Source organism: Hyalella azteca, unplaced genomic scaffold (genome assembly GCF_000764305.2).
Source record: "Hyalella azteca isolate HAZT.00-mixed unplaced genomic scaffold, Hazt_2.0.2 contig17323, whole genome shotgun sequence".
In the NCBI taxonomy this organism is placed as follows: Eukaryota; Metazoa; Arthropoda; class Malacostraca; order Amphipoda; family Hyalellidae; genus Hyalella; species Hyalella azteca.
Window position 1 is genome coordinate 14153 of NW_025947110.1, and position 22133 is coordinate 36285.

At 39.2% G+C, this 22133-nt stretch overlaps 2 protein-coding genes across 2 annotated transcripts in view; one reads left to right on the forward strand and one right to left on the reverse strand.

Annotated features, from left to right (window-relative positions):
• The first annotated feature begins 1974 nt into the window (after positions 1–1974).
• LOC108683115 lies at positions 1975–18728 on the forward strand. Its single transcript, XM_018172403.2, has 12 exons — positions 1975–3761; positions 4411–4698; positions 5532–5667; positions 6237–7849; positions 8312–8447; positions 8752–9025; positions 9205–11506; positions 11870–12298; positions 12653–12774; positions 13791–13818; positions 15155–15232; positions 15634–18728. The coding sequence occupies exons 1-12, from the start codon at positions 2013–2015 to the stop codon at positions 15682–15684; spliced, it is 7206 nt and encodes a 2401-aa protein (XP_018027892.2). The 5' UTR covers positions 1975–2012; the 3' UTR covers positions 15685–18728.
• Positions 18729–19413: 685 nt separating this feature from the next.
• The window catches only part of LOC108683118 (protein spinster), a 28441-nt gene continuing 25721 nt past the window's right edge, over positions 19414–22133 (reverse strand). Inside the window, exon 12 of the mRNA XM_047885211.1 lies at positions 19414–19656. Within this exon, the coding sequence (XP_047741167.1) occupies positions 19522–19656 (135 nt within the window). The 3' untranslated portion in view covers positions 19414–19521. The remainder of the gene's footprint in view (positions 19657–22133) is intronic.

Below are 22133 nucleotides of genomic sequence, written 5' to 3' on the forward strand. Positions count from 1 at the left end.
TGTCCTAAGTTGAAATGAATTTTTTTAAGTTGAAATGAACTAAGTTTCAATGAACTTGAAATCTTTTGGCTTGATCCTTGATCATGCACTTTTGCAAACAATTGTATAGGAAGCAATTCCTATCTGGAATATTTAGCAAAATTTAAAGAAAATTGTTGGATATGATTGTTTGCGATTTTCAAAAATCATAGACTAAAATGTTAATTAAAGCTTTTTTAAGTTATCTCATTTGCCAAGCTGTGTGCTCATATTTTACCGAATCTCTAACTTTACACTATAAATAGAAAAAAACTATAGATAATTGCCTATAGGCAATTAAACCTGTCATAAGGTATTTTTTTAATTTTTGTCCAAAACAATGCTGTTACTATACAGTCTGAAATGACCACTGCTCTGTGATCATCTATGAAATCTTTTGGGTGCAGTCACTCTGCAGGATATTATAGGAGAGCATGGTACAGAACTGCAGGAGTTCAAAATTTCATGTAATAACAACTCCATAAGTACTAATATTTGCAATCAAATCAAAATACAGCTATATGATTCATATAAGAAGATTCTCAGAAAGACATAGCTTTCATGGAATTTTATACCACAAAGTGAGCTTTCTGAAGCCAATGGATTGTGCAATGGTTCATCTATCATTCTTACATGCCTCTACAGATTCCCACGCCCTCAGTTGGACCACACCCAAGGAGAGTGTGTGCCAAGAATTCCACCATGCTTAGCTCTTTTTGTGCTCATTGGGTAGAAATATTCCCCACCTGTCCTAAGTTGAAATGAATTTTTTTTCAAGTTGAAATGAACCAAGTTTCAATGAACTTGAAATCTTTTGGCTTGATCCTTGATCATGCACTTTTGCAAACAATTGTATAGGAAGCAATTCCTATCTGGAATATTTAGCAAAATTTAAAGAAAATTGTTGGATATAATGATTGTTTGCGATTTTCAAAAATCATAGACTAAAATGTTAATTAAAGCTTTTTTAAGTTATCTCATTTGCCAAGCTGTGTGCTCATATTTTACCAAATCTCTAACTTTACACTATAAATAGAAAAAAACTATAGATAATTGCCTATAGGCAATTAAACCTGTCATAAGGTATTTTTTTAATTTTTGTCCAAAACAATGCTGTTACTATACAGTCTGAAATGACCACTGCTCTGTGATCATCTATGAAATCTTTTGGGTGCAGTCACTCTGCAGGATATTATAGGAGAGCATGGTACAGAACTGCAGGAGTTCAAAATTTCATGTAATAACAACTCCATAAGTACTAATATTTGCAATCAAATCAAAATACAGCTATATGATTCATATAAGAAGATTCTCAGAAAGACATAGCTTTCATGGAATTTTATACCACAAAGTGAGCTTTCTGAAGCCAATGGATTGTGCAATGGTTCATCTATCATGACTAAAGTAGATCAATTGGCAGCATTGGAGCAGATGTGGCTCTGCTGGCAGTGGGGGATTGGTGACACAAAAATTGGCTGTTGTTTATCAGCTAAATTTATAGCTGTGTACTTGAGCTGATTCCAGAGCCCAATCATTTAGAAATATATATGCAGGATCTGGCTACAAATTAGCTGAGTTAGCAACCCTTAGAGCATAGTGGCAGTTTGCTCGAACACAGCGTGTTAATATCAACCACATGTCTGAAATTTAAACTTTGAAGTGTATAGAAGTTGCATTCTAAATTATTATTTATTCACAATGAAGGAATCAAATAAAATTTTCATACGTTTCTGTTGGAAGAAATTTTTACCAAAGTCTGATGACCATACTAATTGTTTGATCTCTCATGTCATGTAATACATTGCTTAAATTTAACCTCATTTGGTTTCTAGTAATTCATCACATACGGTACCTTATTTAAATAGAATTGTATCATGTTTGTGAAGTTTTAAAATCCTATCAGTACCTCATTCACAATGCAGATTTATTGATTGAGTGTCCATGATTTTCAGAATGAATCCACTGGATCTCTGCACTTGACACCTGTTGACACCATGAGCGAAACCTCCACTCGAGTCCAGACAGAGCGGGCCTCTGCCAGCTCCAGCAGTTCTCCACCTACTCCTAAACCTCTTGATTACAGTAGTGAAAGTAAGAGAAGAGCAACTGTTGAGCAAACGAGGCATGTTCAAAACCTTGATAAACAAAATAAACATCTCAGCAGTCGTTTGCGAACTCCAGGACTTGATGAGAATGATGATGCTTACGATGAATCTGATGAGAAAAATTCCTCCCAGCTTCAGCCTCCAGGAGAAGAAACAGACTTGCATCCAGAGAGAAAAAGACCAGAAAATTCTCATTTATCAAGCAGAAGGCCAAGATTAATGCAATTTTCATCTCACTCTTCACATTATGTACATGATTTACCTGGCCCATCAGAGTCAGGGCTGTTTGGAAATTGGCCTGGCTATGTAAATCCCATGTACAGCTATATGCGTTCATCCAGAGAAACTTCTTCATCTGCTTCAATGAGGGTTCCAAACTATTACTATTCATCCATTGATACTCCCTTCTATGGCAACCATGAGGTGCCTAGAAAATGGTTTATGAATCAGAAAGATAATTTAAATGACTACATGAGACCTACAACAAGTTTTCAGAATGATGTCCACCTCCAAGCCCGTACTGAGTGGCCTTATGGTACAATGTCCAACCATCATGAGACACACCACAGCAGTGAATACAGTAATCACTATGACAGGCGGCAGCAGAGTTTTCATTCCTCTCGTACATATCAGCATCCTGTGCACAGCAGGTGGTTTAGAACTCCTTATAGATCTAGTCGGTCTTCATCATTTTCCAGAGAACTAAGTCACAGCCATGGGCATGAAAGTCCCAAATACCAGTCAAGTAGACAGCATGCGCATTCCTCAAGTAGAGAGAAAACTAACTCCAGCCCTGGTCCTAGGAAACATTCGTCGTCAGTTGGAACTGGAAAATCCAAAATTTTCCAAACCTTTTCAAAGAGTAGTACATCAATACTCAAACGAAAGAGCAAATTCAGTAGAAAGTATATTATGGATTTGAAAAGACCACAAAGTGCTGGTGCAATTCTCATGCATTCATCATCATCAATATCTTCGAGGTTTGCCAAGTTATCTCTGAGAAGAAGAAGGGAGAAAAAAGATGCTCCTGAAGATCCAAACAAGAAAGCACTCTCGGCAGCTGCTGATAAGCTGCGCAAAACTTTTTTGGCATCTAAGAAGTCTCTTGATGATACTAATGCCAAGGAGCTGCACAGGAAACAAAATGTTCCACACTTTGGAATGACCCAGGAAAATGCAGAGGATTTATCAATAAAAACTTATTCAGGACATTGTTCATTTAGTGATGGCTTACAAGAAATTAGAATTTCTGAAAAAGAAAACCTTGCCATGTCTACTAGACTTTCTCAATGCCCAGAATTCAAGTCTGGAGCAACTAGTGGCAAATGCAACGACCCAAGTTTATGTGATGATATTTCTGATGATAGTACTGATGAAGAGACTGGCAACAGAAAATTCCCACTGAAAAGTTTCCAATTGCTTCAGCGTCGACGTTATGCATCAGAAAGCGCAGGTGCAGCTCAGTCATCTAATTCTGTAAGAAGTAGAAGTAGATCCTCATCTGTTGGTGCATTTGATGCGTCTCCCATGAAGCCTCCTCCTGTTTCAAAGCATGACAAGAATCTTGGTTGTGAACACCCGCGGGTCAATAAAATGTTGGTTAAACAACTTTTGACCATGGATAAGAAGAGTCTGCAGGTATGTTCTTGTGAAATTTTACTTATTTTCCATAAATTTGCTTGTTACCAGTAACTCTGAAGTAGCATTTTTCAGAATCAATTGTTATATTTTCAAAAGTTCCTTGTATCCTGAATACAGAAAAATCTTCATACACGGTTGTGTTGTATTAATGTTTTTTATTTATGAAAATATATAACTTTATTCCAAATGATTATTAAAAATATTTTGTACATGTGTCTTTAAAATGAAGTTTTGCTTAGAGTTAACTTGTTTGTCTTAAGTTGTGTTTTTTAAGCAGGTTATACAATATAAGATTATTTTAGGTCTAATTTGTCAGCAGTATGTATAAATATTTTATTTTTATTAATATATACCTTATCTACATAAATTTCATTGTTTGTAATATGCATATGAGATTGGAAAGTAATCACTATGACACTAATCACTCAGGTACTGTACTCACTGCTGTTGTGTATGACACGGTGGTTGGAGATTGGGACCTGAGGCCATTCAGTACGGGCTGGGAGCTGGACATCATTTAAAAACTTGTAGTTGGATTTATGTATCTGAAAAATGAATCTCATGATGAAAAAGGTGTCATTCTAGTTTTTGTAGAATTTTTATTTGTTTATATATTGCTTGTATTAATTACATTTACACTGGACAGGAGCTGGTAGCAGACCCCCGATCACGCAAAGCTCAGTTCATGGTGAGTCACCTGATGTCAGAGCAGCGCTCTGCCTTGGCCCAGCGTCTTGACTTGCTTCGTGGTCAACACTCCCTTGAGAATAAGGCTCAATTGCTGGGTGCATCTTGTCCTGGTGCTGCTCATGGCATCCTGCTGGACACTCCTTCAACATCCTGTACTCTGGACAGGGAGAAAGAGGAACTACAAATTCTTGGTCAGATGGAGGCATTGGAGCTGGGAACCCTCCCCAATAATGTTCTAATCCAGGTATATTACACACAGTGTTTTTAAATTCTGTTAATTTGTTTAATATAGTATAATGTGGTCATTGTTATACCTAACATTTCTTTGATTACACAGACATACTACTAACGTTTTACCGAAACTAGTTAAGGATTAATTTTGCATTGCCCTGCGGTACTGATATAGAATTTGATGTTAATTTGGAGTGTGTAAAGTTGAGTTTCCATTTCAAATCATTTCACTATTTACTGAAGCTTTAAAACTTTATTGACAGTTATATTTTTTAGTTCTTTTGGATTTGAGCATAAAATTTATAGCTAATTGAGTCTAAAATGATGGAAAAAAATAAGATTGCATCACCCATACCGTGATGCAAACTGAGAATGACATTATAAACAAAATAAATTAGTGTTTTTGTAATCTGTACTTGTAGAAGCTGTTAGTAGGATATTATATTGAAGTTTTCACATCAACTGTATCGATGAAGTCTGCTATTTCCAGAGCATCTTTCAATTTAATTTTTTTTTCATCTTTTACTTGCTACGGCCTAAAGTCTTTGCTCTTTATGCGACTGAACTAAAAAAATGCTATTATTTATGAGGCAAGAAGCCATACAATATGTTTCCTAAGGTTTTCAATATATTAGAAATTTGATCTATGTACCGCAGAAAACTACTGACACTGGCAATCTCGGTCTCCATATTAGTTATGAAAATACATCTAACTTGAGTCAGCAATTCAAAATTAAATAACGAATTTATTTTTTTTTACTGCAATTATTTACTGATGTAATAAATTTGCTTACATTTTTTTTATTATTTCCAATGTTTGAGAAGTACAAATGATGTGTTTTTCAGTTGTGCCAGATCCTATCAGCTGAGCAAAATGGACTGGCAGGGCAAGACTTAGCCTTCCTGTCACTGGACGACCTCATGGGCGGGGGACAAGCGAGTAGCCACGACTCTGAGGCCCCCAAGCCCACCACGTCTGCAGGTGAATGATGCTTCCAAATGTTGTTCTCTTGTACATGTGTCTTTCTCCATAATACTATTCTCCTTAAACGCATCCTTATAAATGCAGAGTTATTGTTCTTTGATTTGTATTATTTCAGTATTAAGTCATTAGTACTCGGTCTATTCTAATTTCTTCAATTAAAGTTGTGAACTAGCTGGAACTGTCAAGTTATCTTCTTAGCATTAAATTAAATGTGCTACAACTTTAAACCTTAACTGTACCATTTTTATAACACTTATTGAAAGCCAGTTCTTTATTGAAAGAAGCTATGCAATATTTATTGATTATAGTTGGCTACTAAGTCACGTGAATCATATCTTTGACCACATGGCAAGTATAAAATTAGGTAAAACCCATGCATAGACTTTACTATTTACTGTGCATCTTGGATTTCATCTTGAATTGTAACGTAGTCTCTTAGTAAATATTCTATGGGATTCAACTGCAAACCTACATCACATTGTACTTCTGTCATACCACTGACAATATTTGGTTTACTGACCTGCTTTTCAAGATGAAAATGTGTCAATGCTCTATTTTTTTCTCAGAACGATCAGATGACTGCAAGGAACCTCTGCAGCTAACGTGCTCAAAATTATCTGCACTTTCCTCTCCAGGGAGCACCTCCAACGCTGGAGCAAATGTACAAGTTTTACCTCCAAGCTCTACTCTAGCGCCAGATTTTTCACACCAGCAAAATGAGGATGATGTAGAGCAGGATCTGATGTCGCCATGTCGTTCGAAGTTTAAATCACATTTATCCTCACTAAATGACTCGAAATCTGCCCAAAACTTTTTGGTTTCAACTCGGCCCTCCTCACATCCTGACAGTTTAGTGGCGCACCGACAGGAAGAGGCTTCCCTACAGCCAAATGTGATGCGTTGCCCTGAAGGCTGTCAAGATAATACGGCTGTTGGTGTTCCGCCTACAGTTTCTGCTGTGAGCACGGAATGCATGTCTCGAACAAATACAAGCATGTCATCTCAAGGCACAGACTTACGGACTTATCAAGCCATTGAAAGATCATTGATGTCATCTGAGAATATATCAGAGTTCAAGTTGCCTCAGAAGAAAACACCGGTTGGATTGGTTCTTAAATCTGAATTGTGCCATTTAGATATTGGGTCTGCTTTCAATGCACCCACAACAGAAACTGACGACAGTCTCGCTAACAAATCTTGCTCAAGTGATATGGAATGTCAAATTGTGTCACCACCTCCTAAACTGGCTCCTGCTATGATAACCATTGATGATTCTGACAACGAAGAGGTGAAAAATATTGCCAAAAACCAAGTTGTTCAGGCTATTAATGTTAACAAGAACTCCCCATCTTCTCATGGGTTCACTCCAATTGAGGAACCAAGCTCGGTCTTCAGAACCCCGCTTCCTCTGCAAATTATCTCGCCACGTGCCCGACCCATTTCCAATGTTCACTTCAACATCCCTGTACCGCACGTTGACCCAGCCACTTGCAATGCTGGCACTGCTTCTGCAGTGTCGCTTCACACTGCCTCATCTGTGCCTCTCAATAGTTCTTATGTTCAATCTTCACTCTCATCTCCTGCCATGTCTCCAATCGAATGTAAACCTCATATAGTCAAGTCACCGCCATCGTCTCCACCTCCTCAGCATCATGCAGCTTCCACAGGTCCTCATTCAACTGTGGGCTGCCATTCTTCTAACCTTCTATACATGCAAACTTCCTCTGCTCTAGAACCAAAAAGCTCTCCACCGGTCACACCTGCCCTTATCCGACCATCGTTCCTGAGATCTCCTCCCCTCTTACCTCACGGGCCCCGTAAGTCTTCCCCTGTGACTTCCTCTTCACGTTCACCGTCATTATCTCCCGGAAACTCTGCAGCAGTAAATCATGTTCTACTGCACACCAGCATTGCAACAGTGCCACTCATGCCTCCGCCACCAGTACAGCAGCAGCCATTGCATGAGGTTCATTTACACTCTGGCTTACACCGCACTCTGAACCTTGGCTTGCCGCCACCACAGCTTGATGGGCTGAGAGACTGCGACTCGTCAGGTCGACGTGCTCCTCCACCTCAGCCAGCAGGATCTCTTGATGACTTGCGGCAACATGGCAACGCAGAGGATGGTCCAGGCAGGCATGCTTCTCGGACTCCTGCTAACGCAAGACCTGGTCTCAAGGTAAGGTCTGGAAGCAAGGATTACATTTACTAGAACCAATTACAGTAGAATATCAGGTAACTACTATAATCCGTTCCATAAAGGTTGACGTTAACTGAAACTTCTGTTGACCAAAATAATTTTTCCCATAAGAAACAATGGAAATAGAAATAATTGGCTCCCAGCCTTTCTTGACTCGCTAATACATTAAAGATACAGGCTATGTAAGAATGTTTCATAAGCGAGTACAGTTATAAATTTAGTTATATTGTTATGTTATTTTATTGACGTTTGTCTGGCTATAATGATAACATTGACAACTTATGTAATAGACTTGATTCGCTAATACTTTTGTTGCCCAAAAAAGCACAGAAGTGTTATTGATGTCTCCACACCACGACCGTTTTCGAATTCTCCTTGAGCTTTTAAAACCAAAGTATTTTAATTGTACTTGAGAGAATCAATTCAGTGTTTTATTTTTAGGTGAAGGAAGAGACGCCATCACCACAGCTGGAGTGCCATCTATGCCAGCAAGATTCCCCTCATTGCTGCCCCTACACCCCCATGCCCCCAGCACACTCCCCGCCCTCGAGAGCCAGCCCAGCCCCTGCAGCTGCTGGTGCGTATAAGTTAGAGACTAAAGTTAACTCTCAGTTTGAACTATAGAGAGAGAGAGAGTTAACACTCGTTATTTATAGTCTGTAGGTAACCGTGTAACCATGCGTTGTCCAATTATTTCATCATTAAGACAAATAATATTTTTTTGTAATTTACATTCACAAGCACTGTTAATATATAATACAGTCGAGTCTTTCCTGGTATCTGAAGTAGATTGTGAGAGACCAGATGAATTTGTGTGCTATTTATCACGCTTTGCCTCTTTCATGTCTTCTTGACCCATTTTAACATCAAATATATTCCAGGCTCATTCTTGTGCGAGAACGTCAACAGGCCTTCCTCTAAAGAACGGCCTCGTAACCCCGCTCCTCCCAACACCCCACATCGTATCCCCAGTCCAGCAGTCCTCCCCACGCCCCCTCGGCCCGTCATGTTCCCCAACGAGCCTCACATCCCCGAGCGTCCTGCCCCACCCCTCCCCACTCAGGGTCTGGGGACACCGAGGCACCTCTTCAAGCAGGAGAGGCAAACCCCCAGTCTTGGGTACCCCTGCTGCTGCCTTAGAAACGAGTGTAGCAGGTACAGTACAGCCAGTCGAGGCAACATTTGCCATGTTTTTCTTTAAATTACATGGCGAATTTTAAGACGTTGTACCTCAATGATGATCAATTTGTTTCCATTTTAAATATGCTGGCTCGTATGTTGAAAAAGATTGGAGGTATTTCCATAAATTTTGAATTGAAATACATGCTGTGCAGGGCTTCGAGCAGCAGTATGGACAGTAGCGCACCAGAAGGGCTGCGGAGTGGAAGTCCTCCGTCTAATGTAAACACGAGTTGCGTGGGGCGTCTTTGGTTCTTTTCTCCTACCCTATCCCGTCAAAATGCCGGCCATCCTCACACCAACATTGTTAACGATATCCCTCACCATCACCATCATCATCGGCATCACTTTCACGAGCCAGATAATCTTACAGCTGAAAGAGATTCCAAAATCCTTAAAAGGGAGAGACTTACCCCTAGCCTGTGCAGAGGTGTTGAACTTCCCAGCGCCTGGATGCCAAGTAGACCTAAGCCTGATCCAACTCATGCTGACGACAGCTCTGCGAGTATCGCTGTACCTATACCAGATCAGCCAATGAACGAAGTTGCTGCAAATGATGTAAATAAATCTATGCTCAATTCGGTGTCAGTTGCAGTTCAAACGCAAGACGTGGATGATCTAGCTGCAGAAAATGCTGCTTCGAGAGCGCGTCTTGTGTCTCCAGTTAGTGATGAAATTAACATTGCGGAGTCACTCTCACTCCGGCAATCTCCAATTCCAAGGCAATCTCCCACCCAAACTAACAGGATGAACAAGTCACGTCCAAAGTCTACAAACAACAACAATTTTAGTGCCATTCAAACAACAAGCTCAAGTTTATTGAATAGAACAACTGCTACTCAGTTTAGAAGGCCTAAAACTGGCGTCCTGATCGACTCGGCTCAGTGTTTCCTTGAAGAACTTGGTCGTCTGAGCACATTAGAAGAAATACTTTTTAAAGGCCTTACTGAAATTGACAGGAAAACCGAAGAACTGGCTAGGCAAAGGTCAAACCTGACGTTGCAGATGACACAACTTCATCAAGAGCGCAATGATTTACTGCTGCGCCTTGTGAGTGAGAATAGCACTGGTGGTGTGACGCGGCATGGCCGTTGCAGTGTTCCGCTAATGCCATATCTCAGTAATATTGACGAACGCAATGGGAACTTTGCTCGAAATTCTCGTGAGATCAACCGGAATTGCAGGAATGGGAGCAATCGAGAAGCTGCTGACTCAAGTATTTCTTTGGTAAGTTCATCTCAAGAAATGGGACCTTCGACAAGCGACTCTCAGGCCGGTGCTGATTTATTAGCAAATCAGCAGGTTGCCGCCGACGACGTTTCAATTGAGCGCCAACGATGCACATCAACTTCACATTCCCCAGATGGAGAACGTAGTTTTTCCATGCAACAAGAAGATAGCATTGCTACCTTTACTGAAGTTACAAATTCAGACTCCGATGGAGATGCATCGCTGAAGGCTATAAGCGTTGATGGCTATTCTGACACAGGCTCTGCCTCTGCTCCTACATCTCGTTTCCAATATAATCCTCATATGAATGTTAGGGTTACAAGAAAAAGATCTAAGTCTACCTCTGAAAGCATAGAAGACTCGGATTGCAGAAATGCTAATGAAGAAAACAACAAAGATGCAATTGTGTGTTTAACAATCCCTGACACAACTCAAGATAATGCAGAGAGCAGCGGCCTCTCAGTTGGACAAGGGTTATCAGCGAACTGCAAAGCAGAGATGAATGTGAGTCACAATGCCTGTCGTAATCATCTTGCTCAAAACTGCATTATGGATCAACAATCCCCTAACTCAGATACCCCTTCTAAGATTTTCTTACAGAGCCCCAAGTCGCGAAATTCTTCAGGAAGTGATCACAGTTACAGCCTAAGGTCGCGTGGGCCCCCAGAAGGAGATAGGGAAAAGCACAGACGTTCAGTTTCTCACGGAGATTCAAGGGAAGAGTCTCTCACTGATGGCATTCTGAGCCCTGGCAATACTATTCTTGGACTAAAAAAAGAACTGACGGAGGAAGAGCAAGTTGTTGAAGACGGTAATGAAGAGGACGTGCATGACCAATGTTTGTCAGCGGCGTCTTCAGTTGAGTCGTTGGACTGCAAGATGAGCAATGCTGAAACTCACTCAGTGCAGCAGCAGCATCATCGCTACAAGCGGAAACGACGTAGTAGAAAACATTCTTTCTGTGGTCCTAGTAGTAGTAAGAGGAAGAAATTGCACACGTCTCCAGCCAGTGACAGGTGCGAGAAGAAAACCTCGGCTGCAAATTCCCCGTTGTCGTCAAGAAAAAAATCTTCTGTTGAAAGTCATCATCTCTTTAGCAGCCCAGATACAAGTTTAAGCAAAAAAACTCAAAAGCACAAATTGACGGCTAACCAACGCGAGGATAAAAACGATGAAAAATTGATTATCCTTCCGCCGCCTCTGAAAGAACCTGTGCTAGACATTAAGGTGAGCGTTCTTATTGTTTTGTATGCATACTAATGTTCTTTTCTGGTCCTTAGAACTCGTTTCTTCCACATGCAACTGCCGGATCACAGTTATGATCATAAAGTTCACTGTACATGACACTTAATCTGTTAATTATGGTACCATTTGTCTAATAATCATCACGATTATCTTTGTCATATCTTGTCTATGTCTATTATCAATGAAGCTATTTTAAAACAATTTTTACAGGTAATATTGAACTTTGTTCATGATCGCACCTATAATTTTTTTGCGTTCATTTTCCAGGCATGGAATTGTGTCAAAGAATAATGTTGGAAGTGTTACAGCGCGAGTTATATATTAAGAGATTTATTGCTATTTCAGATTGTGGGAGATTACATATTTACCTGTAGCAACAGCAGCATCAGATGCTTCCATCTGCTCACGGGCGCTGCCTGCGCTTCGTACGTCTCTGATAAAAGAAACATCACAGCGCTTGCTGTGGTCGGCACCCCTCACTTCACCCGAGCAATTCGTGACCATGAGACTAATGATAATCTTAGACGACATGAAAACAAAGGCGGAGAAAGAGATATCAAGAGTGGATGTGACGTGAACAAAACCGAAGGTGATTTTGTATCTGATGTAAATGAAAATAACCGCGGAAGTGATGAAACTCAAAGAGGAGGTAATCGGTTGAATGAAAACAAGTGTGGACACTCGAGACCAGAAGCCGCGGCCGGCTTCAAGGACTCCTCATTTGAAGTGATCACGGGCTCGACTGACGGAACGCTTTGTGTCTACGACGGCCACGTGCGTTAATAAATAATTGCTATCCAGTAGTACAATTACCGTAATAAATAATTGCTATATGCTATCCTCAGATAGCAGTCTTTTCCGCAATAGGGTTATTTATCATTTTTGTCATCGCTGCTGTCTGTAGGTAATGAGGACTGTGTAACATCTTCTGTATTTCAATTTGGTATCATTTTTGAAAGGAGAAACATGAACCTATAGAAATTTTCCCAAGAAACTTGCAATAGACTTAGCAGGTATCATTTCCTCGATTTGATTTCACGCCTCCTTATTTGATTTCTCTAGTGTCATCACCTTCTCATTACTCTCCTCTTATTATTTTCAATTATGTCATTACAATGTCTCCCGCAGAAGGGTTCAGTGCTGCAGAGCCGAGCTGTGGAGGGAGCCATTCGCTGCGTCGCCGCTGCCTGGGGGCACGTCTTCTGTGGCATGTTTGCCGGGCAAACCGCTCGCTGGGGCTACAAGGTATAGTCATATTTTCTTGCTAGAATTGTGAGGTAATGAATATTGTCTTACTGCTGATAATAAGGATTTATTACTTTGGAAGATTTGCCAGATTTATTGCAAAGATTTACATCTTACTGATGTTATCGTAGGGTTAGCGCTACGATGTTGTTTCAGTAGCACTGTGGAACCCCAGTAGTGTCAGGATACATATCGCTACAGCGCTACGTTGTAGGAACGCAATGCTGAGTTGTCCAGCTAGCTGAATCTACAAGCTAATTTGCATGGACTTCAGAACCTAATTGCAAGAGCCGGCAGGGTGTTGTTTTCATATTATAAATATACAGATGTGCCAGATGTGCGACTAATGCTAGGTATGATACAAGATTGTCTAATCTACGACATGATACTAATCTTTATGTAATACATAGATTATGCCCGTGATCTTGAACATGATACTAATTTATGTGTAATACTTACACTATGCCTCTGATCTACGTGTTATACATACATGGGTTGTTCAAAATATGGGAAACTCGTGACATTTTGAAATCGTAATTTTTGAACATATCGTGAACAATGAAAACGTGATATCTTGTAATGTTTTTTTTTATTGTTGCTGCTAATTGATATTTCATCCTTGCACAGATATTTTTAGTTGATTTTTGTGTCTATAGAATAGAATAGAAGTGTCGGCGTTGAAGAAATAAGCCCATGGCCTGTTGCCGATTCTTGAACTATTCCTGACTTGATTCACAAGGGATCCGGCCTTTGGAACCCGATCTTTCCATAGCTGACGATTGATTGAGATAGCTGCTGGACTTATTGCCTGGTCCGTAATTTGCTAGGCATTTTAAGACTGAACATATGCTCCTGCATCTGTCTCTTATACACATCTAGATGTGTATAAGAGACAGCTAGTGTACTGCAGACAGGTGTGTAAATGATGTAGCTGTTACATCCTAGTGTACTGCAGACAGGTGTGTAAATGATGTAGCTGTTACATCCTAGTGTACTGCAGACAGGTGTGTAAATGATGTAGCTGTTACATCCGAGTGTACTGTAGGCAGGTGTGTGGATGATTGTGTCGAAGTAGCCTCAGATATTCAAATTACCAGTCGCGTCAGCTTGACATCTCGGATGGTCTCTCGTCACACTTACCAATGACCGGAAACTATAAGATACTTCCCTTTTGGCTTAATACGCAAGGCTTGGCCTGGACGGGATTTAAAACGCCAATGACAAGCTAAAGTTTATATATTAAAGATAAACTGCAAATTATTAAAGAAACAAGTCATAAAGGGTAATCTTTACAAAACGGTTGCTAAATAGGAAACTAGCATAAACATACTTGCAAGCCCGATACGAGAGCTGTGAAAAATCTAATGCAAAAATAGAGGGGCTAGTGCTAGGAGTTATCTGACAAAGCGCGTGATCCTGAAAACAGAAAACAAGGTGGAAATCAATTATATGTTCATTAATATCACGGTATTTCACAATGCATTCGAATTTCATCACTATCGAATGCAATAACTTACCCTGGCGTTGGAGTTAAAATCCTATAAGAGAGAAACCGGTGCGCCAGCCGGGATCAGCAGCTTAACTGACGGCTACCAAAAATTTAACTCTCATGCTAGAGCTGGTCACGCTTGATCTTAGCGGTCTAATGGCAAGTAGTAGGAAATTTTTCAGCCTACTATATTACATTGATGCTGCTTTCAATTAGGCTCTTTCAAGCAAGATGCCTGCATACCATCTGAAGGCCGCCACGCGCGTCTGCTTAGATCATGGCTATTGTTTATATGCGGCAAGTCGTGCTGTTGTCTCGACTGTAAAGTCCAGGTAATGTGGGGATGGACTTGACGGCGCGGGCATGGAAGTGAATGTTTGTCGAAAAAGAAGATGAGGTTAATCGGAGTCACAGAAGCAACTGCAGTAGCAGGTCATGCTAATACGGCTGGCCGCTCGTAAATGGTTGATGGTTTGAAGGTGTGGCGACCGAAGATTAACGATATTTTATTTCTAGTATAGCTTATTATTAGATTGATGCTTTTAGATGTGCTTTATTTTAGTTCCTGGAATTGTGTTGCAGTTATTAACAAAGCAAAGCATGATCGTGTTAGGCGACTTATTTCAAAGGGCGCAACAGGTAAGCAGGTTTCGTGAGTTCAAGGTTCATGTAATCATTGGCTGATGTGATTATTTTATCATCGGTATTTTGTACCTTACCGCTTTCTTCAACTATTATTTTTACCTATGCATGTAATATGTTGCACGTTTGCAACTGATGCAATGATTTCGTTTGCATTAATTGGACATTCTTGAGTAAGTTCTCAAACGGAAGAATCCATATTTGATGTGACATATTTTTGTTGAATTTCAATTAATTACGAAGTTTTTGTGCAGACCGGGGCTCTCGTGCGCGTCTTGAAAGTGGAAGCCAACAATAAGCTGCTCATATGCTCCGCCGTCTACAGGCACAAAGTCAGTCTCTATATCCTTACCTTTAAAATACCTGATATCTTAATTTCAAACAAGATTCAGTTCTTGTTCGCCACCCTGAATTCTAAATGATTAGCCTCTACACTTCAGTTTGATGTGATCTAAGAGATAATCATCACACGGTGATCCTTGACGAAATTTTTAGATAGCTCAAACAATATTGAGGCATACTAAAAATTTCTTGTGTAATACTAAGCCTAGTTTAGCCGTTATAGAAATTGGTGATTATTAGCGAGTAATGTGCCGGATATTGCTATAAGCTGTTCTCTGAACCTGCAAAAGATTGCGCTTGATAATAAAAAAATTTATTAATTACATTCGTTCATTTTTGCATTAAGCATATAATTTTTCTCTTGAGATTCTTATTAAGGAACGTATTGCAGGTGCTGGTCGGGAGCAAAGGCGGTGATATTGTGTCTGTGGATCTGCCTTGAAACGAGTTGAAGAAGACTGCCTCTGCCCTGAGTTCCTTAGCGACTTCTATTCCGCATTAATGCTTCGATGGTGCCATCAATTTCACAAGCCTAGAAATTCATGGAAGCATATTGCACATTTTTCTAGGCTTTGTGCGCGTTAGAAATCAAATTTTATTGGCAGCAGCAGTCAGTTAAACTTGTTGTGGACCATCACGATGGCTTAGCTGCAACGCACGCCAATTATGCAGGAAAATGAAGTATTCCTCTGAGTTGTTTGAGTGTTCCCTGCTTTATTTTGATTCTTTCTATACTGTTACATCCTTGGTATCCTTCAAATTGCTTCGTAAGTCTAAAGCTTGCGAAGAAACGCGTCAACATAATATGATACATTTCTATGAGAATTTAGAACCGGAGTTGAAATTTTGATTTACGTCAATTTTGGTCTAGTTCATGCACTTGCACACATGTTGTCTGGTATGGCACATGAACATGCGAATCAGAGTGCAGAGCGTGTTATTCATAAATCTACCTTATATATCTTCTTAATATTTTTAAATTTTAAAATATTGTACGGATAAATGTGACGCGCCTTGTTAATCAGTGAGTTTGTATTTAATGATCCCATTTTTCCTGGCTGCCACTGTAGTTACTGCGCTGTGCCAGAAAGCCAGACATTTAAATTACCAACATTACTTCCGAAAATGGCACGTAGTGTTCACTTATCTTGGTGCTCAATAAACCTATTCCAATGTTCCTGAAAAGAAATATTCAAATATAATTCAAGTAAATCAGTAAAAAAAAAGTATCTCAAAATGTGAAGCTGGCTTTCGAAAATGGTAAATCGGTTCATTGGAAACTGTATGCTATTAATAAATATGAGAGTTGGCCGAATGCTCGGTGTCGAGGTAGAAGTTCCGTTATTTACTGCGGCCAAAACACGAGAAAACTCATCAACACGCGGAAAAAGCGCCAGTGAATTCTTGCTTTTAATGTAACTCGGCATGTATTAGAAGTCCATCAATGTTTGTTGTACTAAATCAGTGATTAATGGATCCTTCCTAAGAGATAATGCGAAGACCTTGAAGTCAACTGATGTTCCTTTGCTGTGGTTAGTCACACTCTTATTAATTTCATCACGTCGACCTCGTTGTGACCGCGCCATTCGCAGCGTCTTTGAAACTGTTTGATATTTTTAGTGTCTTCAGAAATCAGGGCTTCATCTCGAAAAGTCGGAGAATTTTACGAACATTATCCTATCAAATTTACTTGTAATTTAATTGAGACTACTTCTTAAATGTTTGTAATCTAATTCATTAAGGAAATCTTGAAGCCCTAGCGTGCAGTTTATTATCTGTGAATCGCACAAGGAAACATGATGTCTGTTCTCATTGTTGGTGATCATATTTCGCTAAGCCGATATGCGGTAGCCGACTCGGCTATGAATTTTCAACTGATCTCATTCGGTTTAAAGTTTGGCTAGTAAATAAATAACTTTGCGCCTTTCTTCTACACTTTCAATCTTAATGATTTTATTTATTTCTGAAAACGATTTTGATCGATTTTAGTTCCTAATAATTTCTAGCCTATTCCTGGACTTCCAGACATAAATTCAGATCATTGTATGCTCTTCATGACCCGTTCCTCCATGGGATACACTTAGTACTTGATGCACTGGTTGAGAATACGTAATTTATCTCGAACCTTTCAACCCATAACTGCCAGTCGTGCTGAGCATTGGAGCAGCGCTGCTTTGTAAATGCGCAAATGATTTTCTGATTCTCGTGCGCATCTCGGATGAAGTTTAAGATTTACCAAGTTTTCCGTAGCTGTAAGTTTGAAGGATCTCTGTACCTGGCTTTCTTGTTGTTCTTGCTTGATAAGCTTAGGTGTTTTGCCCTTCTTTCTCTCCGAATCTTATTGGGGCTTGAATTGTTTGCTAGCTTTACAGTCTGTGTGGATTTAATCTAATTTCTGATTTTGCTCATTATCTTACTGATATTCTTCACAGATGTAAATGTTTGTTGTTTAATCTGATGCACATTTTTGCGAACTTTATTATTACGCGCATCATTTTCTTAGCGTGCAAATTAAGCCTATATGTATAAAGACATCGAAGAGATATAACGTCAGACAAGTAATATTATTTTGCTTGTCGTTATACTTTTTAAATCTTTATTTGTTCGATTCAATAGTCATGTTTGTTTCTTGATTGCCAGATATATATCCGTTCATCCGAACGTGTCCGGCAATCTTAGTCGTTTCACACCTGCAATGCAAATTTGTTCAATGACGGCAACTGTCTACAGATTGCCCTGATAACCTGATAACTCGTTTGATGATCTGGACTGTCAACCAATTGTCCTGATAATTTGGTTGAAGGCTCGACGGGACTTCTTCCCGATTGTCCTGATCATTCGCTGTGTGACCTGATTATTGCAGATCGATTGTCCTGGACCCAATAGTTAAGTTTCAATTGCCTTGAACACGTTTGTTACCATCTTATTTTCCAGTTACGAATGAAGCATTGATCCATTTTAATTAGGCTCGAATAAAACGAGTGTTATCGAGTGCCATAGAGATTTATATGTGATGGTTATCTCCGCAAATGTTTTAAGATATTTGTTCATCGTGTAAAACTAGTAAGGTTTCCAGCTGTTTTCCCGTAAGCAATGTCGTGAGTCATTTTCTATTTCATTTACGAGGTTAGTAAGATCATAGATTTGCTAGAGTGACATCCCTCCGATATACGGCTAAAGAAGTAGTATAAGTCAAGCTGGTCACTTCCTTCTTATAATAATAGTAAAAACTTGATAGTCATAAAAAGTTGATGAGGTTTTATTGCAAGTACCAGCTTATCAGATTGACGCGTTTTAGTTCATTGTGAATTGTGTTGAAGTTATTAACAATACGAAACTTGAACGTCTCAAGTGACTTATTTCAAATGGCACAATAGAACGCCTCATTCTCCGCAGATATTAGTTCACGTTATTTTTGTATGGAATGGCTCTGTATTATAAAATCTTCATTGTTGTTCCAACTCAAGTCCAATGTTTTAAAGCAAATATCAATAGTTTTTTTTCACCACCTTTCCCAACTTGACTGACTGAACCAACGGTCCTGATATAGCTTGTTGGACTGAAGACCAAAAAAATGCCGTCAATAAATCGAGACACTGAGCCCAGTGAAAACCCAACATTATGTATTTGAAGCCAATTAAAAAGCACTAGTCATTGATGGCCTAAAAAAGCTGGCCTAATGAAGAATTATATTATTTATACTTCTTATACGTGTCATATTGTGGTTTGAACGCAACATGTTCGTTGCACGGTGTAAACAACGTACGTTCTTCGCTCTCTCAACAAACAAGCGATATCAGCTCCATAAGAAAGTAATGGGTCATATTGTACAAATATTTACATTTCCTGCACGTAGCACTGATAACCCATTTTTGAGTCAATCTGGGTGAAGATGACCCTCAAGGCAAAAGATGCGTCGTTATTTGCACAGATTTTCACGTATTTCTCTGAGTGCACGTAGTCAACGCGCATTCCAGAAATTTTGACCTCGCAATCCATGCCATCTGTATCCATGCCCTTGGAAATTTTCACTCTTTCGGTTGACGTTTGAATTGGGCAATAGGCCCAATAGCTTTGATGTGGGCCAATGATATTTCTTGTCAATCTGTGCAATATTATGCCCTATTAAAAAAATAAATCTAAACTATATACATAATGAAAAGTCCTGGAACATAGTAAAAAATATATATTCTAAGTTCGCTAAATAAATAGACAGGATTTTACTCACTTTAAAGTTACATATACGTGCCACAGAATAACTTTTTGGTGAGTGAGCCTATTAAACTTGACCAATAACCCGAGAACTTCCTAAATTTAATTGTATTTGCATAGCGGTAGATTTACACGGCAGGATTATCTCCATCGCCGTCGACTGGGACATCTGGCGGCTGCTTCTCGCTCTTTTCGTCCGATTCTGAAATTTGTAAACAGAATATCAACCGATTTTAGATAGAAAATTTTGGCACGTCCATGTAAGTTTTCAAGCACCTTTGTACAGTTTAATCCTGGAGGTGTTCCATCATACCATGAACAAGTCTTCCTAAATGGAGAGGACAAATTCTCGGTATGAGTCACAATAGGTAAAGAAATAACAAAACAAATGACTTTTGGAGCGGCAATGCAAGTGAAGACAATACTACCTCATTAAAAACAATTGTGTGAATGTGTTGCAATGGAATAAGCTCAGTTGAGCGACACAATCTCAGCAAGATTCGCTTGTAGCGATATGAAAACTCTTATAGATTTTAGTCTCATTTCCAATACTAATAGGAGGTGTTGTCACTTCTGCAGACGTATCGGTGCATTTTGATCTCAGAATATTTACAAAGAATACGCGATTCAAGACGTCACATTAGGTTTACGGCTCCGAAAGAGATTCTAGTGCCATCACGCGTCGTGAGATGGTACCTTGAGGCAACATTTGGAACCACTGGGAACAGTCTTCTAGTTACTGATACGGTATGAAATTTATCTGAGAAACCCTTCATGAAGGCGACTTATCAAACTCACCAAGCCTCATCGTGAAGTTGCCTGCGGTCGTGCGAATGAATAAGTTCTAGAAGGATTCCCACACAAAGAAAAAGGTGGATAAATATTTCTGACAAAGAAGTACAAGATTTATTTACATTTAAACATAGAGAAGCAATTGTCATTGACAAGAATGCTTACGCCTATGGATATTTTTACGTACTCACGAAATGTACATCACATCTCAGTCGCAGAACCATTCACTGTCCCGGACGGAGCACAAAATAAATAACACATAGAAGCGGTTACGAAAAAATAAACTTACGACATTCATGGCTTAAAATTTCAACTCCAACACAGAATCATGGCTCTAAGGTTAGTCACGATCAATCGAGTTCAAGTGCAGGCTAATATTTACATCATGGCAACAGCTCACTACTCAGTAGACCGTTAGGCAACAATAGCATCGAGACGCAACCTTTGATTCAAGTCAAATGTTGCTGTAAGTCATCGAAGCATTCCATGCATTAGGTTTTGCAAGTTCTCCCTGTATAGCGGCAATAAGACTCGTAACTTGTTCACAGACTTTGATTCATGTCTTTCCTACATTTTAGTTACAATTAACATCACCAAGAAACCTCGCAAGAAGTTTACTGACTTGACTTGAGGAACAGCCGTCAAAATATTTATATACAATTATAAAATTTACACAACTTTCCCCCCATTTACGAGGCACGAAAGGAACAACCCTTGATCAAAACTTACGAGAAAGATTACTGTTACGTTAAAATATATAAAATAAAAGTATAGATATTACTTTGGAGAGTTCAAAAAGTAAAGAATAAAGCTTCAATAAAATGAAGTAAATATCACATGGACTCCTGTCGACAATGGACAGTTCTCACGAAATATTTTCACGAGATTATCAGCATTCGAAGATCATACATTTGAAATATAAATAAACTAGCATCATTTGAATGACGGTAAGACAATCTACCATCTTTAGCGGGCATTTCATCATTAGAAGAGAAATTCATTACATTGACCATTTTAAATTACGTTCACTGCCCCGAAGCGAGATTCCAGTGGCATCTTCTTTTCGAGATATAATAATTCAGATACAAAATATTTTACTGATGGATCATATTCATCAAATTAAGCTTTGAAACCATGCACAAAATTTCTATGTCCCGCCTCCTCACAAGCGAGTAACAGCCTAGGCGATGTACCACATAGAAGTATTGCACACAATTCTTATTAACTTTCTTCAGCCCGGCTACTCATAAACGAATAGCTACTTAAAATCTACATTTCAGCTCACGCATGTTGAATTATAAGACAATTAAGAAGACTATAACCTATTTGAATGGCGGTAAGAGAATATAAAAATTGCAGATGCTTATTAATCCTAATTCTGGGCCGCAAATTGATGTCTTCAATAGTTCCAAGTATTCAGACTTGATCCTTCACGCCTGTTGGCTTGATCCGACAGGTGAGAAAATATTAAATTTATATTACGAGAAAGACAAGCTATCCGAAAGCTAGAAGAACGCCTTTGTGTTGGACAAATTCTCTACAAGCGAATACTTTATAAAACAGCAGTTCATTGTTAATCATGAAATGTGCCGTCCTTTGGAGATATTTTCATATAGTTTATGGTGCAGTCATCGAAAATGATGGGAAGTGCGAGTCTGCTTGGAAGTAGCCTATAAAATACTTGGGCCAATGTGACGAACTCGTGAAGCACCATTTCGAATCCTCGGAATTTTTATTTAATAGCCAGACAAATACCTACGAATCTTGACTATTAAAATTCATTTCCTTTTTTAGTATGAACTCTGTTTTAGTAGGAATTTAAATTATTTATAAATAGATCAAAATTCTCTTCGTACAAAATGAATAGAAATAAATTAGTTAACATCA

Excerpts from the sequence above, each read along its gene's own strand:
- LOC108683115 (XM_018172403.2), top strand. The coding sequence starts at position 2,013 with ATGAGCGAAACCTCCACTCGAGTCCAGACAGAGCGGGCCTCTGCCAGC. Across the intron at positions 4,699-5,531 it reads CCAATAATGTTCTAATCCAG|TTGTGCCAGATCCTATCAGC; the intron begins GTATATTACACA and ends TGTGTTTTTCAG. Across the intron at positions 11,507-11,869 it reads AACCTGTGCTAGACATTAAG|ATTGTGGGAGATTACATATT; the intron begins GTGAGCGTTCTT and ends TTGCTATTTCAG.